Source organism: Chrysoperla carnea, chromosome 5 (genome assembly GCF_905475395.1).
Source record: "Chrysoperla carnea chromosome 5, inChrCarn1.1, whole genome shotgun sequence".
Classification (NCBI taxonomy): Eukaryota; Metazoa; Arthropoda; class Insecta; order Neuroptera; family Chrysopidae; genus Chrysoperla; species Chrysoperla carnea.
The window spans coordinates 53,572,429-53,595,645 of NC_058341.1; the positions used below are offsets into that span (position 1 = coordinate 53,572,429).

General features: G+C 28.8%; 1 protein-coding gene across 1 annotated transcript in view; it reads left to right on the forward strand.

The window, feature by feature from the left end:
• Positions 1–3,689: 3,689 nt before the first annotated feature.
• The window catches only part of LOC123301853 (proline dehydrogenase 1, mitochondrial), a 42,889-nt gene continuing 23,361 nt past the window's right edge, over positions 3,690–23,217 (forward strand). The window contains exon 1 of the mRNA XM_044884780.1: positions 3,690–4,207. Coding sequence (XP_044740715.1) covers positions 3,866–4,207 — 342 coding nt within the window. The 5' untranslated portion in view covers positions 3,690–3,865. The remainder of the gene's footprint in view (positions 4,208–23,217) is intronic.

The window sequence follows — 23,217 nt, forward strand, 5'->3', positions numbered from 1 at the left end:
AAAACAATTTTGGGTTAAACTTTTCAGTTTTTCCTAAACCAAACGATTTACGGAAAAATAGTTCAAACAAAAAATGTTACTTTTTTATTCAATAACGACTTTCTAATTTGAGTATTCATCTATCCGATTACCAGTTATAGAGTAGAGTGAGCTTTCATTGAGCTTGATTGCCTAGGTCAAGTTTAATTTCTGCGTAAGATATGTGAGTACACACCCAACATTTTTCTAAAATTTTAAAAAAGTATTCTGTATAAAAAGTTTTGGGAAACTCTGAAATAAATTTCGAGAGGAGTTTTTAAAATTTCGCCAAAAATCGTATCCAAATATGCTATCTCGGAGCAATTTTAATTGATATCCCAGAAACTTGTCGTTTAATCACAAAATGAGTCAGTTTTCAGCCAAAGGCTCAGGGTTACTAGGCAACGAAACAAAAACTAATAGTAGTTTTAAATGTTAAAAAGTTCATATTCCCTTCTAAATAAATTTCTGGATCCGTGTTTGCTTACGAAAGTTATTTATACAAGTTAGCAATCTTTGCTAGCGATTTAGATTTAGTATAGACATCGATGATATAGATATAAAAACAGCAATTTTTAAAACACCTATAAAGCTATATTATTAATATAATTGTATTAGAGAGACAGACATAACGATTATTTATTTATATTGTTCTATATTACAATCGATACACGATATTTTTAAAACTATTTAATTAATATCATTTACATAATTAGAATGTTTATAATATTGTAATCATATGTATATTAATAAATTTTATGATATTCAACTCATATTTAAAATATATTGAAAATCAAGGAATAAGTTTGGATTTTATTATTATTCGAAATTTTTTTTAAGTTATATGTACAAGCTTTTTGATAAGAAATATAATATGCTAGTGGAGGGACATAAATTTTAAAAAAAGCGCTCTCACGGAAAGTTACAAATGACGTTGACGTTACATTGACAATTTTAAATAGCGCATACCGGATGACCAAGAATATGTATTTTATCTGTTTTTGCGGATAACGTTAAGAACTTGTAACATAACGACGACAGTGTTGCTATATTAAATATTTTATGATTAAAGATTATTTTTGTTATGAATTGTTGAAAATATTAATTTTTATTGGTTATTGCTTTTGTTAGTTACTAGTATTTCTTATGTCTGAAAGTAAAACTTAAATTTAATTTCCTAGTGATATAGATTTGTCGAAATATTGAAAACAGAATTTAACGTTAAATTGATCAATTAGCTAAACGTTGGTAAATCAAGAGCAATCTTCCTCATTGGAATCAAATAAAACCACTTTGCCCCCCACAAACAAACAAAAGCAAGGTGATTCAACCGAAAGCTTACGAGATATAACTTCTTATTGCGTTAATGTAATAGAATTTTACTTAACGAGTTTATTCCGCAAGTCTGAATGACTATTAAGGACCGCTATATTTTTTTATAGCATTTAGAAAATTAAAGGAGCCAATATGGTGGCGAACTTTTTTTATTTTTGTTAAAAATTTTCTCTTAAGATCATTTTTGACAGCCATTTTTTTCCCGAAATTCTATGGAATGCAATTTTTTTTAATTATTTTTCATAAAAATATATGTTTTCGAAGGTACCTACAAATTCTCAACTCTCTATCTTTTTGATAAAATGGAAACTAAATTTTTGCCCTAATTTGGATCCTCAAGGAAAAATACAGATATTTATGACAAAATTTTTCAAACAAAAGTTATTTATTTTTTTATAAGAAACATTTTTTACCTCTAAACTTTTGTTCTATCTCTTGCGGTTTACAAAATGGGTTCTACGGACTCAAGACCCTCTTGACCTACGTTGCTCATTTACGAACGAACTCAAACTCACTTTTTACGTACTAAGTCCACTATATAACTTCAGCTCGATATCTCAGTTTGTTTTTAATTAGACGGATAAACGAAAACGAGCTAATCAGGTGATTTTATAAACATTTATTCTAAAATTTTGTTTGTAGCATCAATATTTTTTATTACTTGATATATGTCATATATAGTGTATAAAAAGAGTATGGGAGAGAACTGAAAAGTTTTTGATTTTGAGGAAAACATTTGTAGAAAAATAATTGGAAATAGGAACTGAAATATAAAATATTATTTCACTCCACTATAAATATTGATAAAACAAAAAAACTCATATAAAACAGTTGACGGGCGACTTGACGTCTTCTACCATTGCGCAAGCGTGATATGACACACCTCTATAATTTTGAACAAAATGTATCAACGGTGTACAAAAATATATTTTAAAAAGAAATCGTTTAATATTTATTTCAGATTTTCAAACTTTGACTTGTAGTAGGTGGTTACGTTTACTCACACGACATTTTTATTATTGAAGTTCAAATATTGACTTTAGGATTTGGTGAATAAACAAGTAGCAAACGTTTGATCTTCAGGTGTTATGTAAATACGATTCATTCATGTAAAATAATTTTAATACAAAATTTTATCATTATGTAAACATTGTTAAATTGTATTTTAATTAAAAATCTCACAGCGTTGTCGTGTATGTATTTGATTACAAGTAACGATTTTGTTGTGGTTTTAACAAGCGTTAATATTTCTTGTCTTTCGTTTTAATAGAAATATTTTTATTTACTACTCCGTATTACGTAATCGCTCCCGCTGAATTGGTTGGGTTGACGTTCGTAACATACAGTTTTTTCTAATGAAGTTTTATTGGATAAATTTAATTCAAGTCACAACAAATAGTGTTTCCCGATTTTTATTTCCACAGTTGCATATACCTGCTGTACCGGATTCTAAAACTTCCTAACACATCTCATCGTTATCGTTAGCCTTATATCGCGACATCAACCTTGATTGAGTCAGATGGTGATGTTTATTGTGATAATTAATAACGTCATAACTCCGTATATCTATTACCGTCTCAACCTCTATAAATAACGATATCGACAGCTGTCGTAAAAAAAAATTACAGAATAGGGGTACAACTGTCACTAAAATACACCTAAGCTGCCTGTAAAAAAGGCCCTTTTTTATTGTTACAGAATCCTAATAATTTATACCGTTATATAACTCGTTCATATTTACATTTATTTGCGTTCTTTGTTTGTAAGATATTTACAAATAGTTTCGTAAATATTTTAAGTAAAACAAACAAAAAATATAATATTATCCAATATCAAGACATCTAGGGAAAACAAAATTGTTAATTAAAAAACTCTGGACATTCATGGACTGTCTTCAAGTATCGTTAAGTTTGTTGAAAATAATATACAAATTTCACTCAAAGAATAAATTATATTTGACATATAATAAATAAAAAACAATATAGAATCGAATAATAAAATATATCGATCCTTGTCAAGTATTTTTGTAAACACGTGGTAGATGTAAATAGTTAAATAAAATTTGCAAAAAATAAAAGGGAAATCAATGTTGAATTTGATAATTTCAAGTATATTAATAATCCATAATAAATTCTTGTAATTGTTTCGATTTGTTTGAAGAATCACCGCAAATGCCAGTGGAAAATATAACAAAAAATATAATAGTGGGGAGATTGATCAGTATTTTCTATGACATAGATAAGTGCGCGCGCATGTCGATCCTAATACCGCAACGATTGGTGGTCTGATGCGTCTGTCTGGTACTTTTGTTCAATTTTACGTTCTTGATTCGCTCAGTCTGTGAATGTCCACTACACTGTGTCGTTCATAGTTGTTTTTTTAACTGAATAACCACATAAAAAAGTTTTTTTTGTATAATATAAAATTTTCTAATAATAATAAAAGTTTTCGAGAAATAAAACGATTTAAAGACAGAGAGAGAAGAAATTTTAAAAGACCCGCTAATATTGTGATGGCTTTTTTGAGACCTGTGATTCAATTGAGCATTGCACGTAAATATGGTTTGAGTAGTAATAGTTTGAAAGTTTTAGAATTATCTGCAGCAAATCATTTACGTACAATTAATCAATGTCGTTATAATTCACAACAAACCTGTGAATCAACAGCAAATTTGAGCAGTGTCGATAATAAGAGTGATGTTAAAGCATTAAATCCACCACGTCGAGATCCATTAGACACTTCATTTGCTAATCCAGAAGCATCGTTCAAAAGTAAAACAACTTGGGAATTAGTGAGAGCATATTTAGTCTATACAACATGTGCGTTCGAAACGATTGTAGAAAACAATATGACGGTAAGTTCTATTTATTAATTATTAAATCTGTAAACTCTTTGATACCATGTAACATGTAATATTGATCCAACTTGAAAACCGGCTGATTACTTTTTATAATACCTCGTACGTCCGCCTACTCTTGCTTTCTGTCTTATTGCTATGTAATTTAGCAAAACATCGATATAGTTTGCCGATGTAATCATAGAATTACGTTCCGTCATTTTTATTACATAAAAAATGTCATTATTCTATTTTACACAAAAAACATTTTGCCATCCTTTGAATTGTATTCACAATTTTTAATCCACTGAACCACGACATAGTAACCAAATACACTGAACTCAATTTTTATATGTGTTGCAAACACAGGTTGCAAAAATTTTTGCTCGAATTTATCAGGTGTAAAAACAATTGGTAATCATTTTTATTACAATTAAAAATTGAAGAGAATGGCTGTTTCTTGAATGAATCATTGGTTACCGGCACCAAGTGAGAGGGGGGCACATACCATGATGGCTACATACAACATATGAACATAGCTACTCTAAAAATGAATAATCGATACACGCTTTACGTAATATTTCATGTTCTTTATAAAAAAACGTCATTGTTTCATTTTTTTTTGAATATTATTATAAATCTGTGCCATTAATTTCTATTCAATTTCTGTTTCATTAAATTTATTAAATATTCCCACAATTTATTATTTTCATTTTGACATTGACATTTATTATAAATTGGCCATTATTTTAATTGCATTATGACACAATTTTTTGTATTCAAATATGTTTGCTATTGGATTTTGGAATTTGGAATATGGAAATTAGGGAACTTATTAGAGAGAAATTTGTGGTTTTTTTTTTATTAGGCACCTCTTTTTGTTAATTTTATCCGTTTATAATAGAGGGTAGTATTGTCGTTTGCTTTGGCTGTCAGTCAAATTGGCGTCTCAAGAAAATTCGGAATTGTTTTGCCTGGAAATAAGAAATTTTTATCGACAATTTTTTGTATTACGTTTTTTTTTTGCATAAATTGTTTGTATTTAGAGAAATTTGCACAGTATCGGCAAAATAAGCACCATAAATATTTGAAAAGCAATAGATTTAGGTGAATTCGATTTGGATGCTATAATTTGTATTCAAGCAGCTTCGCGCTTCAATTTTAAATTTCTAGGACTTAAAAGTATATGAATTATAAATTTTCAGGGTTATTTTTTACTCTTAATGCTCGCAATTTAACGATTCTTCCCACAGAGGTTAATTCGCTCTCTACATGTAAATTTTTTCTAAATTTTGAGTATAAGTTGTTTTTGGAGTTAATTTTAACGAGTAAAACAGTTTTCCACTTCTTTTAAGATTACATAACGCGGTGAATAAAACGAAAAGTTCTCTAAAATTTTTGATTACCCTATAGAAGCGCGAATATTAGAATTTAGCCCTTTCCTGAATTTCAATGTTTGTATGTAAGGATATGCTACGTTTAGTTCACTGTTCAGCTCGGATTTTGGAGAAAATATACCGAAAAATTTTTTTGTAAATGCCCCATTTTTGAACGCAAAGGTTAAAACTTTCAGATCCCAACCAACTCCTCTATAGTCGACAAACTCAACCCAACCAACTCGTAATTACAACAATAGTCCGGGTCTATAAAATTTTCGGTTAAAAAGGAAAAGAAAATTGCAAGGACTTTTTTTTTTTTAAATATAATATGAACAATGTGATTATTTTTTGGAACCAATAAATGTATTAAAAATAGCTAATTTCAAAGAAATCCTTTTCGTAATTCTAGATACTGAATTTCTGTTAGTTGTATAATATTTTCTCAGTAGAGAACAAAGTTTATTGCCATCAACTAAATTGCGATTTAATTAAATGGAAACTTTCTAAAATGCGAAAATCCAATTTATTGAAGGGAGCAAAGTTTTTTCGGTTTTTATTTAAGATCGCGTGCTAAAATAAATTATGAACAGGCTCCTATTATTATATTTTGTTAATTTGGTGAATTATGGGCGTATTTACGTACGTATCTATGTATATATGTAGTACTATAGTCAAATTCAAGGTTAGAATAATTTTCTTATTACGTAACAATTTCGTGGAAATGTATATACAAATAATATTATTATTAAATATTTATAAATTTTTTTAATAATCTTATATACCTTATAAATCGATATCTATAAAAATTTTTTTCGTCTAGCCGTATAATCTACAACACCTTTATTGGTAGGGGAAAAGGTTTGCTGTTTATCTCTTTAGATTTTATGGTAGTCCGGTTATGTCAAATCTAGAATTATTATATTGCTAAAATAATAGTACGATAATATTAATGAAAATAAATTTGATAAGATAAAATAAAAGTTGAATCGCATAACGTATTATTATATACTATTTGATAAATACAGGTATTGATCGCAAGTCTGTGACTTCTCCAGGCTCCTAAGGCCACGTTATAAGAGCTATTTAAATGAAGATCATTCAACGCACATTAGAACTCTCATTTATGTTTCTTGGATCTTAATAATAAACATAAGAGGGGTTCCACAAATGAGACCCCTGGCATCTACCCCAAAGGGTCCACTGTCCTCTCTTTGAAAAACAGCCTGTCATCCGAAGGCGATACGCTTCCGGGTGAGAGACGAGATGCTTTTTTAAGCAGATGTAGCTATAAGATTCTGTCGAGGTCAGACACCACGCAGAAAGAACATTGCTTCTCCGCCGGGATTTCTCCCAAGATTGATAGATCCAAGGTTTCGAACCCTAACATTCTGAACCTGATGCCCTGCAGAGCAAATAACATGTATGGAGATGTCATCGTTCTTCATACAAGACCCTGCAAGTGGCATCATCAAAGATCCCCATGTTATAAAGGTAGTATTTCAAGTGATAGTGTCCTGTCAAGAGCCCCACCACCCTTCTAAACTGATCACCGTCAAATGACGTAGCTATGGTTATATACAGCTTGACCTGTCGCATGCCCTTCGAAAAGTTGTAGCCATTTCTTGATTTGTTAGATTACAGAACATCTTGCTATAGCAATGCTAGGCTGTGATGAAAGGTGTATTTGGGATGACCTCGATCCTGCATACGAGTCCGCTGTTTCATTCCCTTGAATGCCAGAGTAGCCTGATATCCAGGTCAGTTCCTCGATGCATTTTTGGATTTTAGTTATCCTTTTTTATATTTATCATTGGCTGATTATTTCTAAATACTTGTGAAAAGGTAGAAGAAATTGTCTTATGTTTCTTTAGAAAATCAATTCCTTATTTCAATCCTATTACTACCCGATGGTAGACCACACAAAATTCATTCGGGTAAAAAGACTCACTTAAATTGTTACTGTTTCGAAAAATATAATTTTTTTTCTCGATATGTCCAAACTCAGACACATTTTAGTACCTTCCGAGACAAAAAGAGTTTGGCATTTTTACCTGTCATCATCTTACGGTTTAAAATTAAATGTGATATAAAAGTGACGCATCTTTTTGTACAGAATATTATCGATGTCGCGAATGTGCACATATTTGGTGGCCCTAGATTCTAACAAAATTTCGAAACGCCATATTCGCCTAAATTCAAAAGAACAAGAAATTGGTATCAGAAGAAAGATATTTTAATTACGAAAATCATGGTATAGGCTTGTCTAAAAATAAAGGTCATGGAAAAAATTGATTAAAACTAATTTAATTACAAATAGCCATGAACATTTTTCGATAGGAAAACTATGATATGCATGTTTTAAAACCAATAAAATTAAAATTTCATACAAAAATTTGGTTATCAGATGGGTGAAGATCGGCCTTAAACCGTCTCTTGTACTATTGTATTTATTGTAATTGTACAATTGCCCGATAACCATTTAAAATACCAATAAAACAGGTTTTCTGGCATCAAAACTATTGTTTAACAATTTCAGAGAAAATAGCGTGCATTTTGTTGGGAAAAGACATTCGGGGACTCCTATGATTGCAAATTCCATAGTTACACGGGAAAATGTATTGCTTTTCCTATCAAATACACAAACAAAACTCCAAAGTATTCTCACATTAATTTTAAATTTTTGATGAATTTTCAAACAATTTCCCTTACATAAGCACTCCAGTATGATGATTTTGCACATAGGCAGGATATTATCACTTCAAAGTAGGATTTTTTCATAATCTATACACATGAAAACTTATGTTAAATGATATTAGTTTTAACATGTTTATACTAATTAAATTATTCTGTTATTACTAATTAATTTGTTTCAAGTAGGAATTGTCAGTCATAAGAGGCCTTTTTAAAAAAAAAAATACATTTTTTTTTCAAACTATCGATGCACGATATTTCAACAGTTAACTTAGTCAATTGTTTATTTTCATCTTTTTTTAAATTTCTTCTACCTGAGTTTGTGTTTTTGATAATTGTATTTCGTATCTTTTCTTATTGTAAATATCTGCTAATTATAGTTTAGCGTTTTTTCTATATTCTCGTTAGGTAAAATTCAAGGTTTCAAGGTTCTTTTCACCTGTCAACATGCGACTTGATTGATTTGAAATCTGCATCGATTATAGAAAGTTATTATTTGCAAAAAACAACCTGCTGATCCTTTTATTATTAATTTATAATACAAAGTTAGCCGATTTTTTTACTTGGGTTCGGTAGTTGATGGTTTATTTTTTGTGGGTTTTCTCACAATGAATTCATAGGCAAACATGGGGGTTTTTATAAGAGAGGTATATTGGTATTAAAATGGTAGGGTGTTCTTAAAAGATATTTATTTGCTCTTGAAAACGTTTGGAGAATTCGAATTGTAATGGTTCTTGTCATTTCTATAAGATATTCTAATTTATAGAAAATCTATTGACCGTATTAGGTTTCTAGGTCATACATATTGCATGCAAATATAAACAATTGTCTATCCAATTAAAATAGTTCAGTTGGATTATAATTTGTAATGTGAAACATTGTAAAGCCCACTGTGTATGGGCATGATATTTTAAGGCCGTGTCTTCAAAATCGCTTAGGATCTGTATGAATCTGCTGTATTTTTAGATTTGAATTGTATGCATTTTTTTTCAATACTAATCTTATATTGAATGCAAAGGAATGTTTTATTATCTGGTACTGATAATTTTTTTACGATTAACTTGTAAAATTAATATTTATTAGCTAAAATAATATTTTCCTATAAAGAAAATTATGCCAAGCCAAATTATCAGTAAAGAGATTTTTTAGGGCTTTTGTTCCCAGATTTTTCATTAGGATAAATTATTTGATTTAATTTTTTCTAAATTTTTAATCTTCAATATTTTCCAAAGTTCTAACATGAAAATTCGAAACGGTGGAATATTTCATTAGGAACTTTGCGATTATGGAAGATTCAGGACCACCTTTACTCTTTTGGAGGCCCTGGACACATAAGGACTACGGGACCTTCCCCCCCTTTTTTTTTTGTTAAACTTCATTTCACAATTAGATCGAGAACGCACTTCATTTTCTATGTCTATGTGCGGATTTAAGGAAAAAGGCCCATTGTATAAAGTCTCCCTAAAAGCCCTGAAAGTCTATAAATAAAGACCGGTGTTTTTTTGATTCGTTTGAAAGGTAATTTAATGGAGAGTGTTCTTAGCTATGTTTCAAGTGCGAGTTTAGGGTTCCGTATCCGAAAAATTTGTCGAGGATTTTTAAAATTTTATAAATTTCACTTGTTGGTTAAAGCTGATATATTTTACATTTCTCTCCTAGAAAACACTTGAGAATGTGTAAGCTTTTTACCGGTGTTTGGTATAAGAGCTGAATGACTTAAGGGAAAAAATTATTTTTGACTTTTTGATACAATAAATGCTAAAAAATATTGTTACTTAATTTAATTCATAAATAAAAAGTTTATGTATATTAAAATTGGTTAGAAAAAAAGCAAATTATTGTTACAAAAAAGCTTTCATAATATTTTTAAAGTCATAATATGATGTTATCATTCGATTTACACTTGTCACGCAATTTTCAGTTCGATATCTCATCAAGAATGTCTTGGCAAATAGTTATTATTAGTTGATTTTCGTTAAATTAGTTAAAGGAGCAAATTTCTCAACGTAAAGTTGTAGGCTTTTAATTAATGTTTAAAGATTTTCGACACCCGTTTTCTTACAGCATTTGGCAAATTAAAAATATATTGCTTTTCGTTGATCTTTTAGGATTTTGATGTTAACATCTTAAAAATTAAACACAAACATAGAAAATCACATAAATATGTAGCTCAAGTATTATTTTAATTAAATGTAAACAAATTTATTATATCGGACTGGACTATATCGATTATATCGAAAAGACAAATAAGGAAGCAATTTAAGAAGCTTATACAAATACAATTTACCCTTTTTTTTGTTTAATAATTGTCATATTTCTACAATTTTAATTAAAAATTATATTTTAATTAAATTTCATTAAAAAATTTTCAAGATAAATATTTTTTTGAAGTAAGATCTCAAACGAAAGATAAAACACCGAAAAAAGTACACGATAAAATATTTTCTTAATTATTTAATTATTTTCTCTCTCTAATATGCTTTTAACACAATTATCCTTCTTTAAATAAATTAATGTGAACATTTAAACTAAACTCATCCCTCTTTAATTCACTTTTCGCCCCCTCGTAAATAATCTAAACTCCCACACAAACAAATGCGCATGTGTATTAGCAAAGGAGAAAATTTATGTATTATATAAATAGGACAATGGCCCATTTTTATACAATGTATGTAGTTTATTGTATGTGTGTACCGATGTTATTGAAAAATTTTTGGCACTCGGTTAAACAAGCTTATACGTTTCTCTTTTAAAGATATTATCGACCGACTAATACAACAATAATTTTTGTTAGTATCTAAAGAGGCAGACAGACGGACGTCTTTTTTTCCTCATAATTTTTGACACGCGTCAAATAAATAAATGATTTAAAAAAAAAATCGTATTTTAAGTATGAGGAGTTTGCCAAAAATCTACACCATATAGAGCCAAATTAATTAAAAACTTATAATTCTTTCAATATTAGGTTTCTTGGATTCAAAAATTTATTATCTCCATTAGACATTAGACATTAGACAAGTTTATCTTGAAATATAACAATGAATATTCAAACTTTGCGCGCGAGATATTGATTATTGGTATCAGTGTGGTTAAAGATATTTTTTAATTTAGTTTAGGATTAATATTTTTGATTTAATGATTGCCGGTGTTTCGGTAAAAAAGTTTGGGCTTAAGAGAGATTTTTTTGAGAATTTTCATCCAATTTCCTTGCTTTAGAAAGAAAACATTCTGCAAGAATAATCCTAAACTAAATTAAAAACAGAAAATAAAATATCTAATATTTGGCGAATACGAAATGGGAAATAGGAAAAACAGAAATTAGAAATTCAACCTCTGTTGAGGTTCTTAAACACTTATATCGAAAAACTGAACGAGTGAATGGGCGAGGTTTATGAGGAATAAATTGAGTCAGAATCAAAGCATTGAACAGTTAGAGTATTAAAATTGTAATATAACATTTTGAGTACCCTGCGCTTCCACGAATTATTGATGTTAAACACAATTTTTAATTCGAATTTAGATAAATTTTTCTCCGATACGAAAATTAGAAATGGTTGAAATCACATTTTTGACGTCACTATTACAGTATTGTTACAGACTATACAAGCACAAAAATTAAGTGAATTTTATAAATTTTATAACTTGCCAGGGAAGATACAAATTGACCATGCGAAACGACTGCACAGCAGTGTCTCGTCGAGCCAACTTACAAATAACAGTGAATTAACGATACTGTGAGAATAGCGGCTTAATATTTCTAAATGTTTTAGTGGATTGAATTTTGTCAGGGTAGGATACGTAAAAAAATGCGGGACAAAAATATTGCTTAATATTTTTGCATTTTGCTTCATAATACTTTTATTATACTTGAAGTGTGCTGGTTTTACTAAAAACGTCAGGGGGACAGGCCCGGATAGACTTTTATAGACTTAACATTATAATAGGGGATCGGACTAAATTTTTGTTATCACTTCGGATTAAGAATTCTCATTTCACGAATAGAAAAGTATAGTAAGTTTTTAAAAATCTTTACTAGTATGCAAGATATGAACGTTTAAAAATCCTAATTAAACAAAGAGGAAGATACCCACTATCGACGCAATACGTGGATATCGCCATAGAGATTACATATAAAACTTGGTTATGCTAAAAAGAGATGGACAATCTTTGATTGTTTATAACTTCTTCGCTTTTTAATCAATTTTAATTTCACTTTCTTTTGTCATGGTATCAAGTCTAGTTTTACATTTTTATGGGTCATATGGTCAATTCGACATAAGGATTATCTCCTCTTTCGAGAATTTGTGTTTTTATTGGACAAATCGTAAAAATTTAAGAGTGCCACACATATATGTTACTTCTTATCGTTGAATGGACCAATTATTTGAAAAAGTTGACTTTCGCATTTTTGGAAGCGGTAATAGTCCCGATTATTCTCTCTGGATCCAAGCATGAGTAATCATAAATCAATCTATTAGCGTTTAAAATAGGCATTAGAATAGCAATTATGTCATTAAAAGATAAAAATAATACTTGAGACAGAAAAAATATTTATTTTTAAAATAATGAGTACATATAAACGTCATGACGACTGCACTCTATAAAAGTGTTACTAATTATAACTGATACTAAAAATGTAACACAATTAATATAATAATTGTCTAATCAATATTATAAATCAGGTGATTTTGAAAAAGATCGATAATAACTAATGCTCCCAGAGCCAGATCTGTCAAATTCTGATCGTGTGCTGGACTTGGATTAGTACATTGGTAAAAATTTCTACAGTAATTTTAACACACAACGTTTAAGGCAAAACACCATCATAGTAATAATAATAACCTCCATTTCTCTGACATATACGCCTATAACAGAGGCCACCCACATCATTATTTGTTAATATTTATTTATTTAACTACATACATATTTACAATTACATTTTGATGTGGGTTGATTCGGTTACTTCGTTCTTATCCAAGCGACGACAATGTGATCAATTCTACCGTCCCCATTTATTTTAATTGTTCACATTGCCGCTGCCTGGATTCGAATCCGCAACCTAAGTCTAGATAGACGAACATTGTTTGATACAAAAATTTTATCAAATTCTGAGCACGCTATAAGTTATCGTCTTCACAGACGGACGGACGGGCAATTGTAAATGGAATACTTGTGATTTTATGAACGGCTATACCCAAATTTTGTTCTTAGCATGAATATTTTTAAGCGTTATAAACTTGGGACTAAACTTAATATACCTTGATATATATTACATATATACAGAGTATAAAAACTGTTTTAATGTATTTTAACTGTATTTTTAATACGAATGCAAAAAATTGATATCAGATTATTACATTTTGCGTTTTAGGCCATGCAGAACTTTTTATCAAAGAATAACTTTTTTTCATAAATAAAAAAATAAAAAAGTTTTCCATGGACTTAATTGGTCACACATTATATACGTAAGAAGTTCAGCTCACGATCAAAATTTGACTGGTTTGGCTGGCTCTTGGTCTATAATATTTAAAATAAAATAACTTTTTGAAAGTACACCTAAACCATAATTCAATGTTATTAAAATTATCATAGAAATTATTCTATTAAATTTTATACGTCATTAAAACTGTCAATAATTTATCTATTGATAAGATTTTAAGTCACATTGACTTAAGTTCTTTTTATTGTATGTATTTCGTGTGTTTTAAACACTAGGTGGGGTCCCGATAATCTTTTTACTAGCAAATCCATGTACTCGATATTCAATTTAATCCTTAAATATTTAATGGGATTAAAAATTTCTAGCTAATTTGTACAGGATATTTTCAAGTACCTTAATTCTCAACTTCGATTATAGAAATGATAATATTTGTCTGTTTTGGAATAAAAATTGTCAACTTAGTGATAGGAATATTCATCCATTGCGAACTGAGTAATACGACATTGTAGCTGAGAGTTTTGATTAAGTCTATTTCCATTTCACCTCCCCAGAGATTTTGTGGTATTAACCACTCCTCTAGATGTCTTGCTAATATGGGTAATAACGAATAATTCGGGAAAGATAAAACTAGCACCAAGCGGAGGCAGTAAAATGGACCCCATGGTCTAAGTCTGTCCCATTTCAGGACAGCCACTCGAACCTAACCTAAAATAGAGGCAGTAAGACCTTTGGAATCGGGTATAACACCCATTCCATCCAGTAGTAATCGTGGTTGGAGAAGGAAATTGAATTAATTTCATTTCGGTCGACATTAAAATTACAACAATAAACTGGTTCTCTAAAAGGCGCTTGAAGAATAAAATAAATAATTCTCCTACTACTGTTTAAAAAAATGGCCTTATTTTAGAATAGAAAGAAATCACTTTCAATCAGTAGAATAGGTATGGTTTCAGATGTAGAGTGAGTCTCACCCTATAGAGTTTAAAATATTGAGACATTTTTTTAATTAAATCATTGTCCTTGACATTTATATAATTATACCAGGTGTTTCAGAATAAATGATCAGTATTTGAGGGGTATTCCAAAAGAAGCAAAGCAATTGGTATTTTCATTTCTCTGGCATATACGCCTATGACAACAGCCACCCACATCATTATTTGTTAATCTTTCTTTATTTAATTACATCCATATTTACAATTACAATTTTGACGTGGGTGAAGTTGGTTAACTTCGTTCTTATCCAAGCGACGATAATGTGATCAACGACAATTGGTATAATAAACATATATTCCGAAACCGCCCCTTTCTAAATAATTCAAAACTTGAAATTTTTTTGTTTAGATTTGTACCGAATCTGTTTCGTTTTCTAAAATTATGTTTTGAATAAAAGTTATTGATAATTTTATCAGAAACATTTTTTTAATTTAAAGATTTTACTCTATCTCTAAACGTTTAGTAAAGATGGAAAAGCAACAATGTTTTTCATTTAAATACGAAAAATTTTTCGAAATCTAACGGGTTGGATCTAAACGTGAAACGATATGTGTAAAGGTTCTGAATTATGTAGCTCCGAACAGGGGATCTTTAACAAATAACAAAGAGATAGAGCAAAACTTTAAAATATAAAAATGTCTCTAATCAATTATAATAACATTTGTGCGAAACATTTTTTCGAAATCAACACAGATTCGGTACAAATCAAAAAAAAGCTTCGATCTCTCGAATATTGATCATTTTTTAATAATAATTATAATAATAACACTGGTTTACACATGGTTTTATGATGCTTTTTGTAGAATAAATATTTGCTTTGCTTGAATTGAATTTTCCCATAAAAGTATCCCGTATTTGATTCTACTGTAGACGTATACAGCATAATACAGTGACACTAAGATGTTGTTGCCTAAGTTATTTTTTAGATTTCGAAATAAATATACCATGCAATTGTAGCAATGTTCTCGCCAGTTCAAATTTTCGTCGAACATGCAATAATACAAGTTTCCAGGAATATACTTACTAGTTTCTTGTTTTAAAATGTAGTTTGTTTTTTGTAAATTCAGATGCAACTTTTTTGCTTTAATGAACCATGTTGTAAATTACCAAGTATATTATTATTTATTTGTTTTTGTTTCTATATCTCGATTGTTTTTTTTTTTTGCTGGATAAATGCACTGTTTATCATCTGCATACATAATGACTTCCGGATGATAATACACCCGATATTCTGATACACCAGGCCTAATAGTAGCTTTGCTCCAACTAAATAAACTTATTGAATTCAACGAAAACCTGTGAATTGAAAACAGGAAAATTACAATAGAATTTTTTTATACATATTTTTTTCAAACAATTCTTTTTTACAAAAAGGTTATCAATAATGCAAATTTATTCACCGAAATTACAAAAACTTTTATAATAAATATTTTTGCGTCCAAAGTATAAAGTAAATTTTGAAGTTTGAAATAAGTAAAATATTCTGTACTAGCTTGATATCCGCCCGCTTCACTGGGCTTTAAAGTAAAAACCACTACTTCATAGCCTCCACTTCTCTTGATCTCACTTATTACCCTTCAATAACACTTGAAGGAATTATTTTATGTAGCTAAAAGATATGCACAGTTTTTAATTTTTCAAATAGTAAAATAGTCATAATTAATTTAGTATATCAGAAAAGGTGGCCATGAAAATTGTTTGACTATTGCTATGAATTTTTTTGAATTTCTATTTAAAATTTTTACAGATATTTTTAATTTATGGTTCAAAATGATGATCATAGATCTACCCCATCTGTGATCATCATTCTGAACCATAAATTAAAGATTTCTGAAAAAATTAAAAATGGTACATGACAGATTAAATTTAATTTTTTTTTTTTAAATGTATCTTTATAATTTATGGCTCATGTGTTATTCCGGTGTATGAGCTATTTTGCTGTACAGATTCATTAAAAACCATTCGCTAGTTTTTGTGTAAGCGTAACAAACAAACAAACAAACATCCTTGCTTTCACATTTATAATATATACTAGCTGTTAAACCCGCTTCGCTGGGTTGTTTTTGCACATTTAAATATCAAAATTGTTAAATGAAATTTAATTACATTACATTTTTTTTTAATTCTCTCTGTGTGTACGGAACAGTAAGATTTTTTTGGTCGATCCCAATATTATGTCTACACTCTCTGTGTGTACGGAAAAGTAAGGGAAAGATCGATAGAAACCCATGGAACATTCCAGAATATTCGAGAAAGTTCTAGAAAATTCGATAGAAATCCATAGAACATTCCAGAATGTTCGAGAAAATTCTAGAAAATTCGATAGAAATCCATAGAACATTCCAAAATGTTCGAGAAAATTCTAGAAAATTCGACAGAAACCCATGGAACATTCCAGATTGTTCGAGAAAGTTTGATAAAATTCAATAAAAATCCATACAACATTCTAGAATATTCGAGAAAGTTCTAGAAAATTCGATAGAAATCCATAGAGCATTCCAGAATGTTCGAGAAAATTCTAGAAAATTCGATAGAAATCCATGGAACATTCCAGAATTTTCGAGAAAAATCGAAAGACATTTGCGCCAGTAGCGCCATCTAGTGAAAATTGCACTATTGACAGTGGCGCCATCTATTGAAAATTATTAGAACTATTTTTTAAATCTATTTTCTATGAATTCCTAGATCATTTTTAATTCCACCCTCACCAAACTCCCTTATTCACAATGGGAGCCTAAGGGCTACTTAATGACATAATCCCCTACCGAAGGTCAATGGTTAGTTTTAGGGAAAATCGGGGACATACAAACAAACACTCTCTTTTTATATATATAGAAGGATGATTGTGACCCAAATATTATTCAATAAGAGGTTAAAAACTCTTAATATGACCGTAATGTTTTGTTTTCCCTATGTAAATTTTCCAATTTTAAATTTTTTAATCATGAATAATTTTAATCGTAATCATCGTATGCGCTTATCAAAAAAATAAGACGTAATATTTTTTCGTCTGTAAATTTTTTATGCAAATTGTAGAAGTATTAAATTACTTTGATAATGAAAATATTTCACTAAAAATTTTAATCTCAAGTATTTTTTAATCGCAGTATTAATTTAAATTTTCTATTGAATAATCAAATATATCCAAAAATCCCCATTAACGTTTTAAGAATTATGTTAGACGTAATTATTTTGTTAAGATTAGATAAAATACGAGTAGGTAGTAGCAAATAATCTAAAAGTAGAAAGTCTATTTTTGGCATATCGACAGGAATTATTCATTAAACTCATGGATAAGTGAAATTTACAAAATTTAATAATCCACACATATAGCGGTCAAACCTATAACACCCCTTTTTTTTAGTTCGGGGGTTAAAAAGCTATTGGTTAAAAAAAAGTAATTGGATCTCCCATCAAGGGAATAAAAACAGTTCATTTTCACTACTAAGTGAAGAAGACAAAATATCGTTTCTTGCCTCTATTTTTGAAATTTATAGAGGTTAAAAGACCCAAAAGACACAAAAATCCTGTTCATTTAACCACTAGATAAGTAGTTCTAGAAATAACCCAGAAAGTATCTCCAAAAAAAATTTTAATAAAAAGAACAAGTTTTTATTGTACTAAATATCAAGGAGAATTAAGAGCGCTTCCAGCATTTACACATTATTATGCATGAGTATCTCTGGGAGTTTATTTTCTACTTTTTAGTACGATAAAAGATTGTCAAAGTATTTTTTATTGAAACTAAATAATCCAAACAAATGAAAACAAACAATTCTATATACATTGTAGGCTAATCATTTCAAACGAAAAAAGACCCTTTTACGGCCACTTTTGGAGGGTCAAGATGAAGACTTAAAAAAAAGGAGGGTTTCGATCTATAGTTTAAAAGAGTATTAAGGCGCAGTCTCAGTGGGGGCGAATTATAATGATATATAAACATGACAATTAGATTTTTGACAAATATCTCGAAAATTGTTTAAAACTCTTTCCATACTATAAAAAAGACGTCAGTGTTGAGTATCGTCATAGAACTCAGTTTTGCAATAAAAGGACGGGCAACAATCTTTGAATGCTTTTAACTTCTTCTTTTTTTAATCAATTTTAATATAACATTCAAAATTTTGTTATAGTATTAAGTCTATTTTTACATTTTTATTTGTTATGTGACAAAATCGATATCAGTCATATACCCGATTCTCATAATAATTTATTGCTTCATATACACTTTTCATTCCATGTTTTTATATAGAAGTTCTGTCATTTATATAATAATATTGCCTATATTTTTCAATAAGTGCGCATTTTTTTTCATAGCGTGAAGTATAAAGCATTTGTGAATTTGTTATCTTTGGCATTAGCTCTGTTCTACACCTAATGAATTCAATGCAGTTTTATTTTTAAGTGCGGTCAATAATATGCAATTCACGAATGATCAAAATATAAATATTTACATAATTAATGTTCAATAAATTAATCATCGGATGCAATAGAGATTGTTTACATAAAATGTCTGAAAAATATTTCAAAGTAATTTTTTTTGTTAATAATTATTCTTAATATTTGTTGTCTACAAAATTTATTAACATATAAATATGAAATAAAAAATAAGTGTATTTTGTGCAATATTTATTATTTAAACATGAAATTTCATCTATCATTTTTTAAGATAAAAATCTTCCTAATTAAGTGGCAAAAGCTTTCAGGTCTTAAATAACCGTCTGATATATAATTCTTTTTGAACTATAATACAGTAACCTTGTCGTTTGAAAGTACGGGGTAGTGTGCATCAAAACCCCGATAGTTCTGATTTATTGCAGACTTGTTTGATATTGGTCTAATGAATAATCCAAGTTTGTGACCTCTGACACTGAACGCAACTTTGTCAAAAAACGAAAAATCCGTGAAAATTTTGGATTTTGGTGATAACCCTAAAGGATTAGTTTTTTTATGAAACTTTTTCAGAACGTTTTTAAAGTAGACTAAAGTTGGTACAATGCGAGACGAGAATGGACTCTGTAGACCCAATACTTTCCGAGATAAATCATTTCAAAATTTATCGACGTAACTTTATACATCAGAGCTAACGTCAAATCCGGTAGTTAGCAAACTTGTTTATGATGTTGTCTCAATGAATAATTCAAGTTTGTGACCTTGAGCGATGGACGCAACTTTGTCAAAAATCGAACAAACCCGTGAAAATATCAGCTTTTTTCAGATTTTGGCGATTAGTTATTTTGCTTTAGGTCACAAACTTGGATTATTTATTGGAATAACATCATAAACAAGTCTGCAAAAAATCAGAACTACCGAATTTGATGCAGACTATAATGTTACTGTAATACTAGACATTTTTCTTAAAATTTTGTTTATAATGACAGAATGGCTACAAACAGACAAAATCGAAAATTATCAGGGAATAGAACTAGATAGATAAACAGTTTGGATTTGGATGAAAATCAACTTTTTGTTTAATTATTACCTTAAGATATAATAATTTGATTATTTAATGTACAGTTTCGAGATATAAGTCCTATGACGAAAACTTGACTTGAAAACTATGACGAAAAGAATTTAATAAACTAGAAATTTCAATTTTAATCTGTATAAATTTCTAAAAAAAAATCAGATAAAATTATGATAAATTATACTGGTATCGCTAATTGTCAGAAAAAAAACTTGATTCTTGTGGCCAACTTCGACCTTTAAATAACTTAATATCGTAAAATATTCCTTCTCTGAATCCAAGAACTTCTATTTTAAACTTCTTCGGCTGATTTCGAGATATTTTGAATGTACACTTTAGAACTAAACGGTACACTCTATTTGTTTCACATAAAATAATCAGAACATGTACATACAAATAACCGTGGGTGATGCTGCTGGTAAAAGCTATTGTTTCAATAAACTTTAATATTTAATATTTAAAAAGTTTTGTAGATTAAAGAATAATATTAAATATAATATCTTCATGTTACCGTTATCAAAATTATATTAAAAAGTTTTAAATATTAGCAGACAAAATCATACCATATACAGGATGAATCACAGGCAGCGTTGCTAACCCAAAATCTGTCTAGCTAGATGATAGATATGATTTAAAAAGTTGGTAGTTTTCAGTAAATTCTCCTTAAAAGTTAAATCTAATTTTAGACCTAGTTACTTTGAGTTACTCAAAGTTAGTAATCTACCAACTTTCTATCCCAAAGATTCTCAAAGTTGGTAGATCTACCTAAAAGTTGGTAGAGTTGACAACGCTGATCACAGGTAACGATAAATCTGTGGAATAAATTCGCCAAGACAAAATCAAAAAGTTCTTACAAAATTTTTTATCCAATGTCATGCACTTCGTTTTAAGAATTTCCCGATTAATAATTAAAAAAACTGAAATTTTTGTCAAAAGTAAAGTGATTAATGTATATTATTAATATATTTGATGGCATTTAATTATGATATAATTCATAAACGCGTTATGTATAATCTAAGGAATTTTTTACAACTCGAACTTGTGCGCACAATGTGTTGTAATATTTCCAATTAACAACAGGGGCAATAAATTATGATAATAAAAACTTAATTAAACCAAAACTAAGTGGTAAATCGTTTAGTAATTTTTTCAGTGTACTTCATAGAGATCTATCTATTGAAAAGTATTTTTTTTGAAATCAGCTGTGCCAATTTTTCACAAACCATCAATTTCCGGCGTTATTGAATAAGGGCAGTCATAAAAGTCCATGTAATTTTACATAATTTTGAGTCATCATCTTTTAAATTAATAAAAATAGTTCTTTACTGCAACCATCGAAACTGCTATACTATCTTAAGTCTAATATTTACAGATAAATTTACATTCCAATTTCTAAAATATAAAATTTGTTTCAAATTTATTTCAAATTGTGTGTTTTAAAACTTTTAACGTAAATATCTCTGTAATTGTTAAACTTAATAGGGCAAAATTTTCTGATGATAAAAAATAGTATAATTTATTTTCTATAATTTAAAGAAATATAAAAATTTCAATTTTCTTAATATTATTTGATCAATTTTGAAATTTAGTAACTATGGAACATTGAAACAAAAAATGTTTAAGACTTTCCAACTTATTTTTACTTGACAAATTCATTCACTACAGATTTTTTGTGACTTGTGCTCCATCCTGTATTTTTTTGTAATCTTAACCAACAACTGAAAAGTGTAAATGAAATTTAAAACTTAGCTCATAAATTCTTTTAGTATCAAATTCATATTGATAAATGTATGATAATTTGTGCCAGACAACTTTTACGATTTAGGTAATTCACTTGTTATAATAAAATTATGCTCTTATATTCGTGCACTATTTGTGATAACTGTAGAATACTAAGACATTGTACCTATACGTATACAAAACACACACAACTGCAAATTTATAAGTTGTTGTTTACCTTTATAACAAGACGGGCAAGAACCGTTTTCTTGGTACCCAAAAACCCGTCATAAAATATCTATTCCACAGTCAGTGAAAAATGTCCTTTTTTTATTATTTTATTTATCTTATATTAAATTTTATTGAATTCCTAAGAAAAGCCATTTCGCGATTGAACTGCCTTAATTTTATTTAAGTAATATATTTATTTAAAACTTTCTGTGCATAGGCAAATTACATGATGTAGGTATTCGTCACCAAATTAATCGTAGTGGTTCATAATCATTGAATTTGAAAAGTTTCGAAAATGAATACAGCTTTATTTTTAGCGAATTTCCGAAGGAAGTGATGCGCAAAGAGCAAAATTTTGAATTTTAAAAAGTAAAAAATATTGGTTGTATTTTTTTTATCAATAAGCAAAAAAGTACTCTTGTGATTTTTATCTAAACGCTTTGGTTTCGAAATAAAAATTCTTCAAAAATTAAAAATGTAATATTCGATTTTTAGAAAAAAGTGTTATTTTTCCAATTTGAGGGAATTCGCTTAGCTAACGCAGCTCCTGCTTTAAGAATTTTTTTTTTTTGTGACAATCATAGGCTAAGACGCTATTTGAATCTTAAATAAAAAGACTTGTGAAATAAAAAAACTTGTGTTAAAGGTAAAACATTTTTCAATGGGGCAATAAAAACTTTTCATAAGCAATTTGTGGCTAATAATTTTACATTTTTCACGCATTTTAGTTTTTATTTGTTTCTGCCCAAATTACTATTGGAAAGTATATCTATCCACAAAATTAATTTAACATATTAATTTTTAATTTGGAATTCGAAAAAACTTTGTATTTCGAATTGTCTCATTAAGCACAAAAATCGGGTTCAAGTTATTACTTATTTATGCTTGTAAATCAAGTTAATTAATCTCAAATATAATACAAAAATTCTTAAAGGAGTAACGATTCGGACTGACGAAGTAACTGAAATGTTTTTCCATGATGCATACATATTAAAATAATTTCAATTATTCAAAAATAAAAAAGTATACTTGCAAGTTTTATATAAATGAATTCCGTTCCCCATTTATTATTTTTATATGATTCCATTCAAAAAAACTAAATTCGTAC